General features: G+C 41.7%; 1 protein-coding gene across 3 annotated transcripts in view; it reads right to left on the bottom strand.

Moving 5' to 3' along the window:
• Positions 1-1632: 1632 nt before the first annotated feature.
• The window catches only part of GRAMD2B (GRAM domain containing 2B), a 119736-nt gene continuing 99174 nt past the window's right edge, over positions 1633-22194 (bottom strand). For all 3 annotated transcript variants that reach the window (XM_060093295.1, XM_060093294.1, XM_060093296.1), the window contains 11 exons: positions 20886-20952; positions 19629-19732; positions 15338-15433; positions 13393-13464; positions 13198-13278; positions 10182-10293; positions 9388-9510; positions 8693-8780; positions 7683-7787; positions 4832-4925; positions 1633-1767 (listed from right to left, as the gene is read on the bottom strand). In XM_060093295.1, the coding sequence (XP_059949278.1) occupies positions 1726-1767; positions 4832-4925; positions 7683-7787; positions 8693-8780; positions 9388-9510; positions 10182-10293; positions 13198-13278; positions 13393-13464; positions 15338-15433; positions 19629-19732; positions 20886-20952 (984 nt within the window). In that variant the 3' untranslated portion in view covers positions 1633-1725. The remainder of the gene's footprint in view (positions 1768-4831; positions 4926-7682; positions 7788-8692; positions 8781-9387; positions 9511-10181; positions 10294-13197; positions 13279-13392; positions 13465-15337; positions 15434-19628; positions 19733-20885; positions 20953-22194) is intronic.

Genomic DNA, 22194 nt, shown 5'->3' with positions numbered 1-22194 from the left:
AGTTGTAGAATTTCTCTCCAGAGGTGGCTGACCCACTCTTGAATCTCTAATGGGTTTTAACTATAGAGCATTGACATAGAACTTTTATAAAACTGGACTGTCAGACATGCAAACATTTTAAGAAATAATGAATATGGTTCCTATTAAGAGGAGAGTATACAATTTGCCTCACATGGCGATGTGCTTTAGAAACTCTGTAACATTTAATTCTCACAATGACACTTTCCCCTGGTACTTTTATCCTCATCAATAAAATGGGGGAAAATGACCAAATATTTTGCTTACGGTCACATAACTCATAAAATGAGGACCCAGGAATCAAGCATTGGTTTTCTGATTTCATAGTTAATTTTTCTTTCCCCTATATCACTGCAACCCAAGAACTTAAATCAGTTTTTCAGAAGTGAATACTTGGGAGAAAAGAAGTATGGGTGAGTTGGAAGTAGTAGAGAGGAGGTGAGAAGCAGTTAAAAGCATATTGTCTCTGTTAAAAGAATTTACAAACTGACAAAATACAGCATTGGCAGGGCATTTTAACCAATGAGTATTTATTAAAAGCTAGGGGTGCACCAGGCACAATTCTTGTCCAGTAGGCTAACAAATACAAATGATGTAACCAATTCACTTATTAGCTTATCTGATTAAACAAAATACATTTCATAGAAATGATTATAAAATGCATCATAGATAAACAGAATATCTTTTATATTACAGATATTAGGGTACCTAAATAATTATGAATAAAAACCAGCCAACCCATATGGTAAATAGAAGTTAGCAAAACCACTAGTTAAATATTTTAGTCAGCAAAAGAGAAAAGCATGCTATCATCATGCTGAGATGGGTTTCAGCATTAATTACAGACATCCTATTTCAAAACACACACAGTCCACCTACAATCTTAAAAATGCAGTGTTTTTCATCCTGCATCAAGTCACTATCATACTTTTTGGTTTAAAGATTAGTTTTGGTTTCAAAGTAAGTTAATTTCGTACTTTAGTCTCATGTCTCACAAATTCGTCTTGACCTGGGGTGGGTGAGAATCAGTCCTATTAGTTATTAGAGGAACAAAACATAAAATGAGATAGTTTAATCCACTTTGTCCAATACTCTTGCCAGTACTCAACTGAGAAGATATACAGGTGACTTAAACCAGAACATAACAGCAGAAAGGAAAAAACCAAAAACTAAAATGTTATTTGTTTGAAGCAAGTCTGTCCGTTAGGGCTTTTTTGTTTCTTTTTGTCTTTTGGGAGAGCCATGGCAAATTCTAAGGATCCTATCGAGTTTGTTGGCACACGATATATCCCTTAGTTTGAAGGTTGGTTAAGAGGGGTGTACAGGAGAGAAAAGGCAGGTGGGTAGGACTGAAAAGGCATGGAGTGGAGGAGTATGTCAGTACCGCTGACACAGTCACGATAACCCACTGAACCACAATCGTCCAAGTCCGCCAGGCCCTTCCTGAGACCTCCAGAGATGGGTCTGTTTTCTTCAGGCAGCAGCCCTGAAAACTTCCTCAGAGTCAAGGTCAAATTTTATTGCACAGGAGCCAAAATTATTCCCCTTCCCCCCTTTCCTGAGCTGGAGACCTCCAAGGGCAAGCATGGCTGGGGCTGCCCATCTGCTCGCTCCTCTGGCCAGCAGGGAGCGCTCCACCAGAATGCCGGGGGAGCACCTACTTCAAGGGAAGTGCGAGGTTTTGCATTGGTCCAAGCTTCTGGCTGGTCAGTCACCATTCTCAAGTAGCTTTTGTAAGTTGTTTTGTATCTTGAAATAAGAGAAAAGCTCCTGTTATTACATAGAATGGAGTATATTAAGTGCATATTTGCTGTGGTCTATATAATGCTTGAGCTTAACCTCTTCTATCTTGAATAAAAAGCTACACATGGGTTCAATTTAGATCAGGCAAATAAATGCATGATCGTGGCATAGAATTCTGTTTGACAAACCACTTTAAAATGAAAAAAGATAGGCTAAAAATTTTTGAAAGAGTGGCACAAAGATGAAAATGTCGGTAGAGACTAAGAGAAACAGAACAAAAGCCCTGGCAACACCAGGTGTGACCCAAATGCATTCAGAGACAATGCGAAACCAGGCTTGACAAATCCCACGTGATGGTCTGAATCGGACAAACACCACAAATAATGTTTAACACTCCTATTAGATATAACATTTCCCACGGACCCTGCCTATGTGGATCTTAAGACCACAGTATAGTGTTGGGCATTGAAAATGTGCTTGGTAAATGTGTGTTGGGTAAATGAACTTTAAAGAATTCAGAGCAAGGAATTTTCAAGAGCCAATAAGTACTGTGAGGGAGTAGGGAACCCTGTGGAACAAAAGAAAGAGAACATAGTCTTCTTTTGGAAGAACATTCTGTGATGTCCTAGAGGCATACACAGGATAAGTGGAGAGGAAGAGATCTAATCAGTATGTGCCAGGAACTTCATGTGTGCTCACCTTGACCACACACCACCACACACAGAGGCAGGTTTTATACACCAAGCTAAAGGCCAGAGATGCTACGTAACAAGACCAGTCACACGGTAAGTGGCAGAGTAGGGAAAAGAACAGACATCTGACTCCAAAGTTCATGCTCTTTCTTCTGCACTGCTCCACCATTAATGCCATTCCCAGTACTAAGAAAATAAGTATTTACTTCTTTACCTGTAAAAGGCATTGCCTTCATCCCCCAAATTCCTACTTCATATCTTCCTTAGCTTCCCACAGGACCAATGATGAATGGAAAAGCAGGAGTGGGAAGGTAGAGAAAGAAATGAAATAAAAGACTGATATCCAAAATATTTAAAACACCTACAAAGACAAAAACCCCAAAAGTAAAACAAAGGAGATAAAGGGGCAATTTACAGAAGGAATATTACAGAAGGAAATCCATATGGCCAATATATATATGAAAAGATGCTCAACCGCAATAGTAATTAGGAAAATGCAAATACAAACCATAATGAGATTGGACTTCATACTCTTAGACTAGGAGGTAGTAGGGGGTCAGAATGGCCTAATGGTGCCCATCTTAGAGAAACTGAGGAGACATTTGATGCTAATTAGTTGACAAAGTCCTGCGTAATCTATCAGTGGCAAGTGAAAAGGATGACTGAAAGGGCAGTGATGCCGTGAACAGAAATGGGGAAGTTACAAGAGGGCAGACCAGGAGGCTGAGACATGACCAGTCCCTGCAGGAGAGGAGAAGGAAGTTGCTGGTACTGAGTAGAAAGAGCTGAGACCTAGCTCTGACTTTCCCGCAGCACACAGCTGCTGTCCCCCAACCATGCGCTGCTGCGTTACTACCAGCTTCCCTTTGGCGGGTGGAGGCTTGGGGGTGCAGACCGAGCAACAGCACATGGGTGTGGCCTGGTGACTATTTTTATACTAAGATTCCTATGAGCAATGTGTCCAACTTATGCCTTTTTACAACTTCAACACATGCATTTTGACCCTGAATCCCCTCTTCCCTTCTTCTGCTTTGGGACACAGGTTTCTGTTGGTACTGTAGGCCTCCTAGCCAAGTGGCTGGGCTCTGCACAAGACATGGCCAGCTGTCTGCCTGTTGTGGATGAGCTCTCCTGTTTTCCTGTCCCTCATTACAGAAAGTGGTGTCCCAGCTGGGCCCGGCAGGGGAGTGGGAAGAAATGCACGGCAGGGCAGCAGGGTTCTGTGTGCTTCCAGTCCAAAGAACACCACTGTGTGCCAGAGTGAACGAGAGAGAAAATTTCCACCCCATTCTCTAGGTCAGCATGGAAGTCAAACATTTCTAAGCATTTCATCAAAAAAATTTTATCTTCAATTCTTAGCAACTGACATTTTAGAAGGGAAAACAGTTCTGGTTGCTATCCCATACCTTCTCTAGCTTGACTGTGCATTTAAAAGAAAAAATTTCCAAGCTTGCCCATCGATACAGTGATTCAGTGGGAATTATCTGTCATGCCTTGGTTTAGAATAGAAGTATGCAGACTCCTTTGCTCTCCATACTTCAGTGGTTAAATGCTAGATACCATTTAGTATTGCAAGACAAGCATAATTTGACTCATTTGTATTTCATGTTTCTTCCCAAGTGAGCATAACTGCACTACTGTGGAAAGCCACCAAACGCTTGGCATTTGTGGCAGCAATTCAAATTGAACAACTCACTCTAAACCTTTCCTTTAAGGATAAGGGTCACAATAAAGCATGAGACGGGGACAGACGTGCTGAAAGGAGAAGTAAGAAATGTTAACTAGGTTTAACTCTGGGGATATTTCTGGGTGCCTACCTTCTGTTCACCTCCCTACTCAGTGGTCTTATCCCCCAGGTCTAAGGTTGGATTCTGAGGAGCAGTAAAAGCAGAGGGCTTCGAAGCACAACTTTGGAGTCAGACCTGGTTCAAATTCCAGTCCTGCCAGCTTTCTGGGTGTGTCTCCTGGAGCAAGTTCACTTGAAACTTGGCTTCATTTGTCAGATGGGAACAACGGCATGTATCATAGAGAGACTGAATGCAAATATTTTCTGTATGGCGACAACCAGCCTGGGTGGAGCTGGGGGCTGCCCTCTCTGGTTGGGGGCACTCCTGACCATGCCCCTCCCCGAGCCCTGTGTCAGCCGACACTTACCATTGGGCCCTATGGCACAGAGAATGATTTCTAACCAAGTGGGAAAACCACAAGGTCAACCGACAAGGAAGATGAGGTTGGAACCTATTTTTCAGTGGAAAATCCCCTGGCCGCGTATGGTCATTTAGGTGGCCTGTTGCACAGCCATGCGTGTGTAACCCCTGCCCTGTGGCAGTGGACAGGCACTACTGTGACGCCCCCAACCCAGGAAAGAGACCTGTCACCTTTTCTAGTCTCATTATGTTGGCTGTAAGCTCTCGGCACAGGACCTCCACATTTAACTGTACGTGTGACCCCGGGCTGGATGGTGCTGTCTGTCTGTAAGAACACAGAGAAGAATTACTGTGGGCAGGGATGGCAAAGAAAGAAGTGGAATGAACACATTTTAAATTTATCTGACCAGAAAACTAGGTTATAATAGGAGACAGCGTGCATTTACCTTGTTCACATCAGAAAGGCCCTGCAGTAATCCTCAACTTCAGACTAGATGTTTAGGGGACTAAGTCTTCAAAGCTTAGCTGGAAATCTCTTAAGCTATTTTTGTTTAAGTGGCTACATTGCGCCTCAGCTTCCAAACACAAATCAGACAATTATTCTCAAGCACGCAGTTTCTTAAGACTACTTTTACTAACTCCCGATACCCTCTCTCTGCCCACAGCTGCATGCATTTGCAAGGCTTACTGCTCTTCTCAGTCATGTATGTACTGTTTATAGGAGAAGCAACCATTTACACTAGAACTTGCATAATGTTTAGGAATGTCTTTAATCAAATTTCTGTTGATGTGTGACTTTTGCAGTTCCTTCTTTGAGACCTGCCGTACAAACATAATTGCCCTTGTCTAGTAATATAACCGATGTATTCACTATTTTTATCACTTGACTGTTAAAGGCGCGGGCTTTTACTCTGAGGTCCACTGGGGTCCTATACCAGCTAAAACTGTAGGAAATTTAGAGATGTGTGTACATTTTCCCAGAGAACTGCTCTAAAACCATTGATTAGATTTTCATGTTAAGGTTAAGAACCATGGTCTGTATCTCCTTTCTATTTCTTGGCTGTAATTTAATTTAATTTAATTTTTTTATTTTTATTTTTTTTTGCGGTACGCGGGCCTCTCACTGTTGTGGCCTCTCCCATTGTGGAGCACAGGCTCCGGACGCGCAGGCTCAGCAGCCATGGCTCACGGGCCCAGCCGCTCCGCGGCATGTGGGATCTTCCCAGACCGGGGCACGAACCTGTGTCCCCTGCATCGGCAGGCGGACTCTCAACCACCGCGCCACCAGGGAAGCCCGGCTGTAATTTAATTTTAGATGTGAAGTTTTTAGATGGCATTGAGGCATTGACTGGTCTAATTTATTTTACATAGGATCCATTTTTGAGACATAGGTACTTGGTAACTTATCAATGATTATCTAAATATTAAGAAAGCAATCAGACGTTTTTCATTGAGTAGTTCTGAAACAGTTTTTTGTTTGTCCTTGATCCACAGTATCAAAATCTTAGATCCCAAAAAGGAAACTGAATCTAAATCTTCTGATTTCTAAACAAGGTATCTGAGACCCAGAGTACTGATTTATCCACACGAAATTCTGACAATCCAGACCTTCCCGTCATGGGTATTCCCTGACCTCATATAATATGTAATCTTTGTGATTTTCCCTTTAAATGGTTGTTTTTCAAATTGTATCTCCTCCTGGATTGATTATTTAAATAGTAGAATAAGTATTCCATTTGCCTTCCATTAGTGGAATTTCCCCCTCATCATCATCGTTAATTAAATGATAACAGGACATGAGGTACATTTTCCTAATAAAATCAACCCCTTATATGGTAGTGAACTAATAGTTTGCAATAATGTAGAGCTACCTCCTAGCTCTAAGTGTATTATTAACATTTTGAACAACACGTGAGAGAGTAAGGGCAGGGTATGAATTTATCCCAAACCATTCATTAGACTTATTACTGGTTCAAATGTATATTTATGGTTCAGAAATGATCTGTGTACCAGCATTGCATAAGCCAGAGAACAAGACTTTTAGGTGACTGTTAAGACTGTAAAGAAAGGGCCTAGAATTATATGGCATAATAGTTCTCAAAGTGTAGACCCCAGGCCAGCACCAGAAATTTGGAGAACGGGCCCTGCAATCTGTTTTAACAAGCCATCCAGATGATTCTGATACACACTGAAAATATCCTGACTCACTTCTCTGCTGTTCCTTATAAGCAACCACTGGTTGACTAGGTTTTTGTAGTCATATAGACCTGAAACCTGATTCTGTTAAAATTATTTCTCTGAGTCTCAGTTTCTTCATCTGTAAAATGGGAATAATAGCTATCTTATAAGGTTATGGTGAAGTTATGAGAGGAAACTGTATCTGTGTGAAAGATCTACTGTAATAGATCTCTAGCACACAGTACTTACTCTGTAAAGAAATACCTCTACTTTTAAAACTTCAGGTAAAAGTATGCTTTAAACATGGAATACTTTATTTTACTCTTTAGAGAATGTGTCAAAATCCTCATGTAAATGGGTTTAAAGGAAAGACCACTATGGCAATAGATTTAATTAGGTTAGACATGTTAAAAATACTGTGGTAGAAAATCTTCACAGACACATTCAACTAATTACTAGTCACATGGATCTCTATAGTGGTCAAGAGTTTTGTAAATGAGTTCATACAAAGAGTTATATATGATGAAATGTGCTGAGTTACTTGAATTGCTTCTTTTCTATGAATGTCTTGACTCATTGCCATTGTACAAAGATAAACTTGACTATTTTAATAAATGGGCCAAGGTCACAACTGAGTCTTAGGATAAGAGAACAAGATACTGTAAAATTAGGCTTGTTTCTTGCCTTATCGCTGGCGACACTATAGCAACTCAAGAACATGAAGAGTCAGGTCATTTATTTCTAGGACCCTCCTATCATTACTTTCCATATATACACTTAACAAAATGTCTCATACAGAATGTATCCTCAATTAATGCTTGCTAAGAAGGATGCCAAGCTCAGGTCAAACAATATACTAATGTGAACAGCAAGCAGAAGACAGCACTGGAGGGGATTGTCTTACTCAGTCTGATGGGTGTCCACAATGGAGGTTAGTGACCCCAGCCGCTCCTCGAGAGAATTAATTCTGTATCTCATGTAGAAGGTCGAGATGATTAGTGCACAGACACTGGAAAGGGATAAAAGAGAAATTCCCAGTAGGTTAGTGGCCAGGACCTGATTGATGTTCATAAAACAGTAACCTCAGAGGCAACACTGTACATTTGAGGCAAGGTATTTTCCAAAATAACTTGGCTACAGAGACTTCTAAAGTCTTTTTTCAACAGACTGATGCTTGCACTACACTTTAGAACTAGAAGGATATTGAAAATTCTCTATTTCCTCAATTTACAAATAATGGCATTTCAGTAGTCTCGCTCAAGGCCAGCCAATGTAGATTCCCGAGCTGGTGCTCATTCCTCCCACCAGGTACTGTTGAAGGCCCTGGCCAGCGAGTGTCCGGTCTTGTGACTCACATTCTCTGCTTTATCTGGAAACCAAACTGCAGATCCTCCTTGGTTCTGAGGAACAGCCTAGAACTGGGTCAGGTTATTTTCAGAAGAACAACTGGCTAGAAGCTACAGGCTAGTTACAGGCTAGAAGCTGAGGGGAACTTAAAAAAGTCAATGCCTAAGTTTTCAATAAAGGGGATGACATTTTCAAGTTGTTTTGGTCTCTATCCAGAGGACACGGGATAGATGGAAAAATAAACATGAACAAAGATGCTTCATAATTCAGGAAACAATTTCCTAACTAAGAGTATCTACTTAGAACTTAGTCTTCTGCTGGATTTGGTATATTTTGCTTTTCCTTCCTTCCTTCTCACTATCTATTTAAATAAGAAGGGGATGAATATGAAAAGGTGACCTAAGTTTAAGAAAAAAAGTGTTGAAGTAGGAGACAAAAATTTCCCCCTAAAAGATTTGGGTCATATTAGAGGCAACTAAGATTCACAATGGCTCTTGGTAACGTGATGACATTATTCCTGTAGTGAAATGAATCATTAAGTCATTCATATTAAATACACTTACTTACACAATTGCATAGAATATAAGAATATGGTGGAGAGTCGGACATTTCTGAGACTTTACTCTGGGTATGATTCCAATGGTTTCTGACTGACCTGTTGGGTGGAAAACAAAAAGCTTCTGTTTAAAAATGATAACACATCTCCTTCGTGCAGCAGTATCCCTATAGGGAAGAAGTACTTGAGAGACAGAATTATTTCCAGGTAATAAAAATCAGAGGAAATACTAACCAAAGCCTTCGCTTCTCATTTTAACCAGTAGTTACAATTCCTTCCCACATGTTGCATTCAATACATATCTACTGAGAGCCTTCTCTGTGCCAAGCATTGCGATGGAGTGACTGGTGAACAATACAGACCCCATCCTTGATCTCCTACCAGTACAACTGGTAAGCAGTTATTATAATAATCAGTAAATAATAATAAAATAACGTGAGTTTTACTGGTAATTTTTGAATCACAACCTCAAAGTATTCAGAATAATGAAAGGTCTTCCACGAAGGCTGTTCACCTTTGTATGCCCCACAGTAAAGCATGGAACTGGGTACAGTTTGTTCAGTGTATAAATGAATTAACATGCTAAGACCTACAGCAGGAAGGGAGGGGGAGGGAATAGCAAAGGCAGTCATAAAGTGAAACATGAAGCCCTTTAAAAATTATAGGCAGATGCCCACCCCTGCCCCCCAAATAATCCATTCCTTACCATGCCCAGGGAGACTCTTGGCTTTTCCTTCAGGCACTCTGTTCACAAGGGCATCTGCCCGAGTTGGTTTTGCTTCTCCCTTGGAGACATTCAGAACTGTCTGGGATTCTGTCACATGGAAATCTACCAAGATGAAACGGGGCTGGGTAAGCTTTCTCCCCAGTGCGTTTAAACACATAGGATCAACCACAAAGCAAATCAATCCCTTAATATGCATAATGGCCAAAGAATATAAATGGATCTTCTTACAAGCTGGTTGAGTGGTTTGGGGATGAAATCCAATGTTCAAGCAAATAAAAAATAAAATGATATAAGGGCAGTCTGTCCTTATCCCACTGACTCATGGGGACGATTCAGCTATAATAATTAATAATATTACTAAAGAAGAAGTAAGAAAATATTGCATGTTTCTGTCTTTCAACCACTCCATTATGTCTATTTAAGAGACTTTTTTTTGTTCTTTTTTGTCACACCATGTGGCTTGTGGGATTTTAGTTCACCGACCAGGGATTGAATCTGGGCCCTCGGCAGTGAGAGCGTGGAGCCCTAACCACTGGACCGCCAGGGAATTCCCAAAGAGACATTTGTTAAATGCGTATTACCACATAGGCAATTCCTTTTCCTTGAACTTTCAAACTACGCTTTGTTTAAAGTCCCTTCCTAATTGTTAGCTCAGAAGGTGTGTTGTTTTTTTGATTGGTTTTGGTTTTGGTTTTGGTTGAGCTAAGGGTGGTTGAGCTAAGGGTGTTTTGTGGAAAATTAAATTTCAGTAAAGATACAGAAATCTCCCAGACCTCGAGAGTTCTCAGATTCAGGAGTCTGGGATCCAGAACTGCTGTATCCTTCCATGTCTTGCCTTCTTTGCCGTACCACTCCATCCAGATCTGAGAATTCATCGTTGAAATCCTGAAGGGAAATAATGAAATGAAGAGAGAGGCCCATTTTCCTTTATTCAACAGACAGGACTTTGTAACCTCTAGGCCTTTCACTTAGGCCTGACCTATAAAAAATGGAAAAGAAGGAAGGATTACCCCATACTACTGGGTTTCCTCAACAGATCACAGAGTATCTGGTTACTGATTTTTCTGGGCAGTTAGAATTCTGTTAACAAACAGTGGCCAACTCGTTTGAAATAACAAATGTCTAGGAAAAAAACTGGGATGCTGATGTTTGAAAAGCTTCTAGGGTAAAGCTAGAGAAGTCTCATTAGCATTTTGTAATGAGAAAAAGTGACCAAAACAGACATATACAAGACAAAAAAGTAGCTAGAAAGTTCTAGATGCATGTTCTAAATGCAGAGAAAGATTTTCTCAAATTATAGTTTTAAAAAGCTATTGGAAATAGAAAAGGGAAAATGGCTTTAGCAAATTAGACACTGAAAGGAAAGCTTTAGCTTTTTTCTTCCCTCAAACAAATCATAACAGGGTCAGTAACATTACTTCTAAATGACAAAAGGGTGAGAGAGGAGTGAGGAGTCTTGGAAAAAGCAGGATGTTTTTACTGTGTATACCACTTGTTCCCCAAAGTGCTTAGGAAATGAAGAGACAAGACGCGTCACTAAAATGTCGCGGTGAAGGTACAATTCGGCGAGCTTTTCACAATTTATTTAGCTGCCAAGTGAAGAAGAGGAGATATATCTTGTAAGCAAATTACCAACCTTTCACCTTCAACTAGCTGTGTCTTGATTATTTCAATAGTCATTTCAATTTCATGCAAGAATTTATAGGGGAAGGAAAATTTAAAAATTCAAGTCTCCTCAATTTAATAATTATTAATTGAACACCCACTATGGATCAGGCAGTATGCAAAGCACCAAACACACATGACTACACTTGATCTTCACAGCCACGTCAGGAGCCTGGCATTTTACTGGATGAGGAAGCTGAGTCAGAGCAGTTAAACATAGCTCAGCTGGGTGGAACCCAGATTTGAAACCATGTTTGAGGGATTCCAAATCATAAGTGTTTCATTCTATTTTGTACTTTTTTTTTTTTTTTTTTTTGCGGTACGTGGGCCTCTCACTGCTGTGGCCTCTCCCGTTGCGGAGCACAGGCTCTGGACGCGCAGGCTCAGTGGCATGGCTCACGGACCTAGCCGCTCCGCGGCATGTGGGATCTTCCCGGACTGGGGCACGAACCCGTGTCCCCTGCATCGGCAGGCGGATTCTCAACCACTGCGCCACCAGGGAAGCCCTCTCACTATTTTTTAAGGTAGATTTTTTTTTAAAAAATTGAGATAAAAGTCACCAGTTTAAGTATACAATGTAGTGGTTTTTAGAATAATTACATTGTCGTACAACCATCACCACTGTCTTATTTCATAATATGTCCATCTCCCCCCAGAAAGAAGCCCTTTACCCATTAGCATTCACTCCCAATCCTGTTCCTTCGCAACCACTAATGCATTTTCTGCCCATATGGATTTGTCTATTCTGGACATTTAATATACATGGAATCATACAACATGTAGCCTTTTGTGTCTGCCTTCTTCCACTAAGCATAATGTGTTCAAGGTTCGTCCATGTTGTATTATGTATCAGTAGTTCTTCATTTTTATGGTCAAATAATATTTCACTGTATGGATATATTACATGTTATTTATCCATTTATCAGCTGATGGCTATCAGGGTTGCTTCCACTTTTTGGCTATGATGTATAATGCAGCTAGGAACATTCTGGTTTAAGTTTTTGTGTGAACACGTTTTCAATCCCTGTACATTTTAACAGCTCTCAAAAAAAAAAAAAAAAAAGATTTGTAGGGCTTCCTTGGTGGTGCAGTGGTTAGGAATCCACCTGCCAATGCGGGGGACACAGGTTCGAGCCCTGGTCCGGGAAGATCCCACATGCCGTGGAGCAACTAAGCCCGTGCACCACAACTACTGAGCCTGCGCTCTAGAGCCCGTGCGCCACAACTACAGAAGCTTGCGCGCCTAGAGCCCGTGCTCCGCAACAAGAGAAGCCACCACAATGAGAAGCACCACCACGAAGAGTAGCCCCCGCTCACTGCAACTAGACAAGGCCTGTGCGCAGCGACAGAGACCCAACGCAGCCAAAAATAAATAAATAAAGTTTAAAAATTTGTCGATGTTGAAACTCTGGGCTCATACCACTTCACCAAAGGTATTAAAACGTTTAATGATTATCAGTTTGGGAACAACCATTTGAACAACACGGCTAGGACTCTCTTGGGCTTGCATGATACCATCACAGGTACAAATCTTGTACAAATCGGGGGAGCTACTTCCCGTTCGAGATTTACTCTGTAGTCAGAAAGTCTAAGGGAATCAAAGAATCTCTACCTCTTGGGCATTACAGCTTTCTTCTTTTACAGTTATTTCTGGGTATCCCTCATCTTCTCTACTAAGCTGTAAAGACTTTGAAGGCAAGAACTAGTTTTGATTTTTCCTGGTGTCCTTATGGGTACACTAGCATGGTGCCTTGAACATAGAAGACATTCAACGACTTGTGGGATGAATCATGCCCTACCTAAATAGACTGGTGAATCCCTCTAAAACAACGCTGACAAACAAACCGAGCAAGATTTGCTGAATACCTCCATGGACCAGTAACTGGCTAAAACAGTGCACTATCATGTTTCTTTTCTTTTGCAGGTTGACTCTTCAATTACCTGAAAAAGTTGATGACCTCCTATGGTCCCCTCTTCGGGACAGAAATGCCCTGTTTCTTCAACTTTGCCTCCAATACTGTGGTCCTAAGTTCCTCCCGCACCCTGGTCATGGTGCAAGGAGAAGTGTGATTGTGGGACCTACTCACTTTCTTTCGCATTTAGATAGTTATGTAGGCAACTCACCAGAGGCAGAGATGAAGGGCGGTCTGCCTGGAAACTGTTTTCAAGAGAAGATGGATTGGGGCTGTTGCCAATGCTTGTATTCTGAAATTATCGAAACAAAATTATTTTTACAAAATGAAAAAACCAGATCAACTACAAAACCATAAGAAATACAGAAGAGAGACAGCAATTGAGGCTCAGAGATGTTGTACTCACTTCTAAGTGTCCACACACAGATTTTAGTAGTTTGTAAGTTGAATCTCTGGAGAGTAAGGAGACAAATATGTACTGAAAAACAAAATGATAATTATTTAATTATTAACAGATACTGCTCCACTAGAAGTGAGTGTTCAGAGTTAAAAAATTTATCTGTATATTTTTTCATTTTCAAACACCATAGACTATATTCTATACCGAGTCTATATTCTCATTCCATTCAGCCACACATTCAGTTTTTATTCCATTCCTGGAAAAAAGTGGAATATATTCTCCCACAATAGCAACAAAACTCTCAGACCCAACTTAAATAATACAGAAATGTAGAGCAAAATGAAAGCTCCGGTGCTGTGACATAGGTGCCCCAAACAAGCATGGATGGAAAAGACCTGGATAGTAAAGAAAGGCCAGTTGTATTCGCCAGGTCCTCTTTTATCCTCTCCCTCCCTTTCCCGCCCCCCTTTTAGAAGGTATTTAACAATTCCCAAGGGTCTGCTTTCTCTGCTCTGACCTAGATTTCCATTGAAAATGTCCCAGCCACTCTAAAAGGCTCATTCTTTTTCAAGCCACTTCCAGATTCTTTCTTGTACAAATATGGAGATTTTCTGGTGAATGCTTATAAATAAGTTATGGGAAAGAAGTCAAGTCAGAGCTAGACAGTAATTTGGAGACAAATAACACAAGGAAAAAAGATTTTACCATAAACCGCACATTGAGAAAAAGGTTCACACTTTTTCCATCTATTTGAGCCACAGCATCTTTTCACACCCCCTTTCCAAAGTTTGTGATTACCCTCTCTTGCATTCCCATGAGAGAACCTGATATACTTTCCGAGCAAATACTGTATTCCAAAGTAGTTAACATTACGGGTTCTGGCATTAGACAGACTGGGTTGCAAATTTTGGCTCTGTTACCTACCAAGTGGGTGACACTGGGCAAACTCTTAGTCTCAGTTTCCTTAACAATCCCCATCCCTTACAGTATGGTAGTGTGGAATAAACATGTAAATATAAGGAAAGCATTTTGTGTACGCCTGGCAAGAAGCACCTGATGCTTGTTAGCCATTCGTATAAAAAAAAAAAATCTAGAAACAGATATTAACATATTTCCTAGCTCATCAGAATAGCCTCTTTTAATCTTTCCTTCTTTCTCCTTCCCCCTTTAAGTTATTGAGTATGATTAGAAATGAAATGTAGCTTTTATGCTTTCATAAAAATAGTAGGTAAAATATTAAAAAAATTTCAAGTGAAACATGAGTAACCAAACCACTCTACTCTCTCTCTCTTGCCAAGGTGAAACACACATCGCTCTCCATACAAATATTTCAGGTTGCCCATGTCTGGGGTAGCCCAACAGTCAATGACAGCTCCGGAACTTCTGTATTGAAGAGGGGTATTTAAGGCAACCTGGAGGCAAAGAGGGCCTAGGAACTGGTCCTCAAGCTGAACTTGAATAGCAAGCCCAAGTTTTACATCTTTAGGTTGGCTCTGGGGAGGCACCAATGGAGGTTATGGGGAGGCTGGCCAACCCCACCCCAGGGACTCCTCATAGCAACCTGCCTCACCCTGTGAATAAGGTGGTGGTGATGGTGGCGTTTTAAATAATAATAAAGAAGTGAAATATATCCCTGTAGCCTGACCTGACCTAATGTTAGGGAAAAGGAAGTTGGGAAAGAATTTTACTTTCTTTGACTTTGGTCAAGTAAGTATAATGAAGTCAGCAGGAAATTCAAAATTGGCAACTATTACATTAGAATAAATCACCTTGTCAGGGCAAACAACACTACACAAATGTCTAAAGGCTGTGATTTCAAAAATTAGTCTTACAGAGTAACTCCTAATTCATGGTATTATGGTTCAGGGTCTTGGTCCTCCGCAAGAAGCCCCTAAGGCAGTGAAACCCAGAGTAGGACAAAGCAGGGTGCCCGCACCCGCTGCGTACTCACCCTGTCTGTGACTGTCGCTATAATCAGGGCATTTGGCACCAGAAGGGCAGTTTTGGTTTTCTTTATCAGGGTTACCGAGAAAGCCGGAATAGAGATCTGAAACAGAATCACTGAGTTAACATGGGTTCAGGCTTCACAGAGCAGCACTCCAAATCTTCATGTTAAAGGAAAAATAAAAAAAGATAAAATCAGCAGCAAGCTCTCCAGCCTCCACGAAGAAAAGTGAATCTTAGAAGAGTGTCACCGAGATCTCAACGTGGTATTTACAAAGCTGGAGGATAAATCTGGATCATCAAGTCTACAGAAGAGTTCGGTGGGAAACCTGGGACATGCGAATAGAATGCAAAATGTACAGCCATTTTAAAGGTAATCCCAAGGCTCTAAAGAAGTTACATGCTTGTGGTCATCTACTCTGAGCTCATCTCCACACACCCTGCTCTTTTCTGTCCTTAGGGAAAAAGGCTGAAAAGCACTGGTATAGTAGACCCATTTTTGAACAGGAAGTCTGGGGCCTGAATTCTCAGTTCTATTACTATCCACATGACTTATTCAACCTTGTAAGCTATCCTTTCTTGGCCTTGGTTTCCTGACTTATAAAATAGAGACAGTCTTACCTATTTCCCAGGATTTTCTGTGGATTAAATGAGATAATAGATGGAAAATGCCTAGCACTCAATAAAAATGTCATTCATTTCCTCATCTGTCTCATAAAAAAGAGGATGGGTGAAATACAAGCACTCGAGTTCTTTTCTGGCTCAAACAATAAAGAATAACAACAATGACAATTACAGCAGCTACCATTATCAATACCTATTTACCAGATGACAATTATATTTAAATATGACAGTCCTATAATGTAGACATTCTAAGAGATAAGGATGTTTGTTTAGAGAGGTATATGACTTTCTCAAGGTCATAAATAAGTTACAAAGATAGAATTTGAACCAATCTGATCCAAAATAGGGGTTCTTTTTCATACAAGGTACTGCAAGAATGTACCAGATGCTGCGAAGAACAGTAGATGTTCCTGTTATTTTTATGTTACAGCCCTTCAACCAGGTTTGATCTCAAAGGAAAATGGATCACATCACTTTGATCCCTGAAAAGAGAGTCACCCCCACTCCTGGTAAAAAGAAAAGGGCCTGAATCCCTCCACAGGTGCACACACTCACATGAACATACATTTTGTAAAAATGCTTCACATATTCTGAAAGAGATCAACAATGTCAGTGGGGAAGAGGAGGGGCTTATGTTATTAGTACTGCCAGCTTGAAGGACCAAAACTAAGCTTTCCATTTTCTTACATTTTAATTTAGAACTTTTGCGTTCATATTTAGGTTTATGAGATGGAGTTGTTCTACTGCCCCTCCAAGTTCCTGATGGGAAGACTATGAAGAATGAGGGGCTAATCTAAATTAGACACTAAAGAAAAAAAACTATTTTGCCAAAGAACTCTACCCATAAAACTTTTGAAGTTGGGGAGATAATTCAGAAGTGATAAATAGGGATTACTTTGGAAAACAGAATTTAAGATCTTCCAAGATAGATGATGATATAAAAATGAGCCTAATTGGGCTTCCCTGGTGGCACAGTGGTTGAGAGTCCGCCTGCCGATGCAGGGGACACGGGTTCGTGCCCTGGTCCGGGAGGATCCCACATGCCACGGAGTGGCTGGGCCTGTGAGCCATGGCCGCTGAGCCTGCGCGTCCGGAGACTGTGCTCCGCAACGGGAGAGGCCACAACAGTGAGAGGCCCGCGTACCGCAAAAAAAAAGCCTAATTTCGTTTCTCAGCAGCAACACAAAACACACAGTGATAAGGGGCTATAAATTTGGATTTTTGCAGAATGTAAGGCACGGAACACCCTTAAGAAGGAGTTTCACTCAATTGCTTCATGAGTATAAGTGACAACTAGATAACATTTGAAAAATAAAGCATGAATCACTTCTCTGTTTGAGCCTAGATGCAATGTGATACATGCCTTTAATTTTACTAGCATCTAAAAATACACACAGGCTGAGGAAAAGGTTCTGATTAAGGTTACACTTTAGGGTGCTTAGAAAATTCCCCTTCCTAGAGCAGATTGCTTGTTTGCTTTTAGTTCACATTGGATCATGCTGGACCAAGGTCTGTTGGCAGTGAGCAAATTCTGCCACAGAGCTGAAGCCCACATCTCCTTGACGCCATCCTCAGTGGGTAAGGAATGTGCAAGTCACTATCATGGTTCTTATCTTCCCACCCCCTCTTTTCTCTTAGATTAGATACAGCACATGCAAAAGCAATCCCACATGTCCTTGTCTTTAAAAAGCCAGGTCACTCCTTTTAGCTTTTTTTGGTCAGTTCCTTCTTAGGTAGAGATAGGATTTTGAAACCATTGCTAGAATCATATTAGCTTGAAGTTACTTACTGGCTTTGTGAATTCCCCATCCTTTAACAAAGGCTAATTTTTTTAAAAAATTATTTATTTATTTTCTGGCTGTGTTGGGTCTTCATTGCTGCGTGTGGGCTTTCTCTAGTTGCGGTGAGCGTGGGCTACTCTTCATTGCGGTGCGCGGGCTTCTCACTGTTGTGGAGCATGGGCTGTAGGCATGCGGGCTTCAGCAGTTGCAGCACACGGGCTCAGTAGATGTGGCTCGCGGGCTCTAGAGCTCAGGCTCAGTAGTTGTGGCGCACGGGCTTAGTTACTCCATGGCATGTGGGATCTTCCTGGTCCAGGGCTCGAACCCGTGTCCCCTGCATTGGCAGGCGGATTCTTAACCACTGTGCCACCAGGGAAGTCCAAGGCTAATTCTTTGTTCACTACTGTTTTCAACCCCTGCTGCTTTGGTCAGAGGTGTTGGCTCTCTCTATTCCTGAGAATTGTCTTTATCCCATGGAATTGGAGATCAGTACTACCCAGTTCCCTTCCCCACTCCATGAACAAGTGCCTATAATCCAGAAATCTAGAAATATGGTGCAATACTATTCAACATTGCTTTGCATTATACTGATTCAAATAATACTGTGAATCTAAACTATGTTTATCTAAACATAACTCTATACAATAAAAATTACATGTTTGATGTTAGTCTGCTGACTCAAAACCAAAATAAAGAATTTCCATTATATTTGTTAAGTGGTCTTTATTTATAAGACTGCCAGTGGCTTTAGGGAGAATATTTAAATAAAACATATCTACCAGTCAAAACAGAAGGAGTTTTTAATCAGCAACTTCAAGAGTATAGAAGCTGCTTATTCATAATCACGAATCAGAATGATTAAAAACTCACTGAGGGCTTCCCTGGTGGCGCAGTGGTTGAGAGTCCGCCTGCTGATGCAGGGGACACGGGTTCGTGCCCCAGTCCGGGAAGATCCCACATGCTGTGGAGCGGCTGGGCCCATGAGCCATGGCCGCTGAGCCTGCGCGTCCGGAGCCTGTGCTCCGCAACGGGAGAGGCCACAACAGTGAGAGGACCGCGTACCGCAAAAAAAACAAAAAACTCACCGAGGTCATGCAAACCCCAGGTGTTTCTCTGACACTTTGTTCTGGTGGCCTGACTGAACTGTGTGATGTGACATCACAGCTCAAAGGGAAAGCATGTCAGTGGGATGGAATTAGTCTTTCCCTTCTCATGCCAAAGTCCCAAGGGCCTCGTTTTAGAAGGCGGTGCCCTGGGAAAACTGCCAACTTCTTCAGGCTATTCTCCCTAATGGTTCAGGTATCATGGGCCTCTGCTCCCCAAAATCTGTGTTTAGTGAGAAGGAAAAGATGTCCGTGTTCAACGGGGATTGTGGGTTTGTGATTCCCCCAGACTAGGCCTAAAATGCTCCAAATCCTGCTCATTTTGTGCTGGTGACAAAGTGAGCTCTAATAAGTATCTTATTTATAGGCCTGTTTGCCTAGATATCTGATGGTAACTGTGTGAATATGGTGTAAAATTCAAATTTCTTTAAAGAATTGTTTTGGGTTTAATGTATGTCTTTGAAACAAATTATGACACATTCTCCATATGAAGAACTTTAAGAGTGTACTGGTGACATCTTGGTAAAAAGGATTTAAGGTAGGATTGTGGGAGATATATATATATATATAAGGAAATGAATGAGAGAGTGCTGTTTAGGGAAAAAGGGAAGTTCGTGTTATCTAGAGGCATTTAGAACCTGTAGTGTTTGGAACTATAGTAAAGGAAACTTGGTATAAAGAAATAATAATGACACAAATATTTATAGACATTGCTACATTTAAAACAATTAATAGTCACAATATATAAGAAAATGCAGGATTAGCTTTCTTTTTGAAAAATTATACCAACCTTAGTGTCTTTTCCAAAGACCTTGGAATGAAAACAAATCCAGTTTTCTGATACAAAGAGCTTCCCTTGGTATAATATTTCTTTCTGTAGAGCACAGGTAAAACCTGGGAAAATATATACAGGTATAACATTATTTAGAATTTCCATTTAAAATGAAAATTGTGTATGTATGTTGGTGACTCAGAGATGGGCAGAGGTAATACACTCACATGCTCAAAAGATCTCTCACCTCTTTTTCAGTCACCTTTAGTGAAATAAAGCTATGGAGATGAGAGTTTGTTTTTTAATTCCAAGTCTTACAAACTTCAGTATAAACATCAAAATGGAAAGGCAAGGGGCTTCCCTGGTGGTGCAGTGGTTGGGAGTCTGCCTGCCGATGCAGGGGACACAGGTTCGTGCCCCGGTCCGGGAAGATCCCACATGCCGCGGAGCGGCTGGGCCCGTGAGCCATGGCCGCTGAGCCTGTGCGTCCGGAGCCTGCGCTCCGCAACGGGAGAGGCCACAACAGTGAGAGGCCCGCGTACCGCAAAAAAAAAAAAAAAAAAAAGGAAAGTCAAGTCTATCATTGCAGGTAAGGGGTCAAGAATGATGTTGCAAAAATCTCCTCTTTGGGAAGGTGTGTCATCCTTGTGCTAATGTTGGCACTGCTGCCCTTTCTTCCCTGGGATGGTCACTAATGACTCCTTTTGAAATAGATGGTCTCATTGTGGGGAGAGCACATGACCCACACCTTCCTGTTTGGAGATGGTGGGAGGAAGCCAGCATGCTGCCTTAGCATTTGTGTACTGAGGGAAGCTGGAATGGAACCCTGGGCGCCAGATGCGCTCAGCGGAGCGGAGCAGGTGCTGAACGTCGTGCTGGGCCAGGTGTTTAGGTGTGACCACTGAGCCCTGCACAGCACAGGGGTTGACATGTCTGTCCACCTAGGTCTGTGTTGTCTTCTTCTAGTGGCCTCTCTTGCTCTGGTCTTGTTATCTTAAAACAAAGCACTATCCAATCACAACACATTTCAGCAGTGAGTATGCAAGGCGAGGACATTCTGGAATCCCCTTGGATGGTTCCATATCACGTGGAGGAGGTCACTTTCCCATTCTACTCCCTTATCTTTCAAGGTGCTGGGTGAAAGCTGAGTGAGGTCGGTGTTATTGTTACATCATGAGTTTCAGAAAGCTATTCCCCTTGGTGATTCAGTCCCCAGACTCTTTCTCCCCCCAAACCAATTAGCATCTTTTCAAAGTCAACCAAGTCAGAACTTACTTTGCCTCAGGGGTTCCTCAGTGGGGACATCCAGAAACAGCTTGTGGAAGTGCATGTTTGCCTTGTCCTACAAGGATGACAAAACACAGGCATCACCGCTCTTGTTCTTCTTCTCAAACATCACGAATTTTAACTTCAATGTAAATTATGTAACAAATCTCCCCACCCTTAATAGAGAATCTTAAGAGTTCATTCTCCCTGATCTTATAGTCTCCAACACAACCCTTCAGTGAAAAACAGTGGAAGGCAGGGCACAAAGGTTTCATTTTCCAACAAGATTAGTGACTTGCTGACTGGACATATATATATATCTATAATCGTGAAGTAGCTGGTGATCAGCCTTCTGCAGAAGTGGCTGGACAAAGACGCCCCTAATAATAAATGAGATAAACTTCTAAGAAATCTCACCAGGTAGTGGATCCCAGGGCACTAAAGGTCCCAGTGAGTACTCTCAGAAGAGGGTAGTGGTTAAAAGCCCTGTATCAGATGACCCTGAGTTTAAGTTTTAGCTGCACCTCTTCTGTGGCATGTGATCCTGGCCTAGTTACTTAACCTCTCTGGGCCAGTTTTCTCTTCTGTGCCAGTAGCTGCCTCAGAGGGATGCGTAAGGCTTAAATGGGGTAATACATCTCCAGGACTGGCTACCCGGTTTGTCACTGTGACTGTTACTGTTGTGAAGGCATTTCCTTAACCAGTGTCAGGGGGAGGTGACAAGTAGGATTTCACACAAAATACTTAACTCTCCAGGGCGGTAGAAGGCCCAAGAATCTGAAATGCTGCAAATCACTTCATTTTCATCTGTTTCCAGTTGTGACAACAATGTATAGACAGCAATTTACAGTTTGTAAAATGCCCAAACACCACTCCCAGCCCCACAGTAACCTGGGAACTGATGTCAGTTCAGGACCCTGTGCCTCAGGGATTCTGAGCGACTTAACTGGCTCCACACAGCTACTAAGAGGTAGGACTGGGTCCTCCATCCACAGGACCACTTTTCTTCAAAAGCCTCCTAGCAGGCAGAGTCTTATGAGTGGAACAGAGAGATACCACAAGTTGGCCCTTGATGATGCATTATCCAAACCAGGAGTAGTCTCAATGGCAGCAATGGCCCTACTACTGCCATAAAGAAGAGCTTCAGACGGGTCATGCGCATGACAGGTGGTCCCCTCAAGTCAACTCGTTTATAGATGAACACCTCACAGAAAGTGGGTTAGCTCATGCTGCTTCCTTGGAGTACATTTTTTTTTTTTTTTTTTTTTTGCTGTACACGGGCCTCTCACTGTTGTGGCCTCTCCCATTGCGGAGCACA

The sequence above is a fragment of the Mesoplodon densirostris genome, chromosome 3 (genome assembly GCF_025265405.1).
Source record: "Mesoplodon densirostris isolate mMesDen1 chromosome 3, mMesDen1 primary haplotype, whole genome shotgun sequence".
NCBI lineage: Eukaryota > Metazoa > Chordata > Mammalia > Artiodactyla > Ziphiidae > Mesoplodon > Mesoplodon densirostris.
This window is presented reverse-complemented; position numbering and strand designations above follow the sequence as displayed.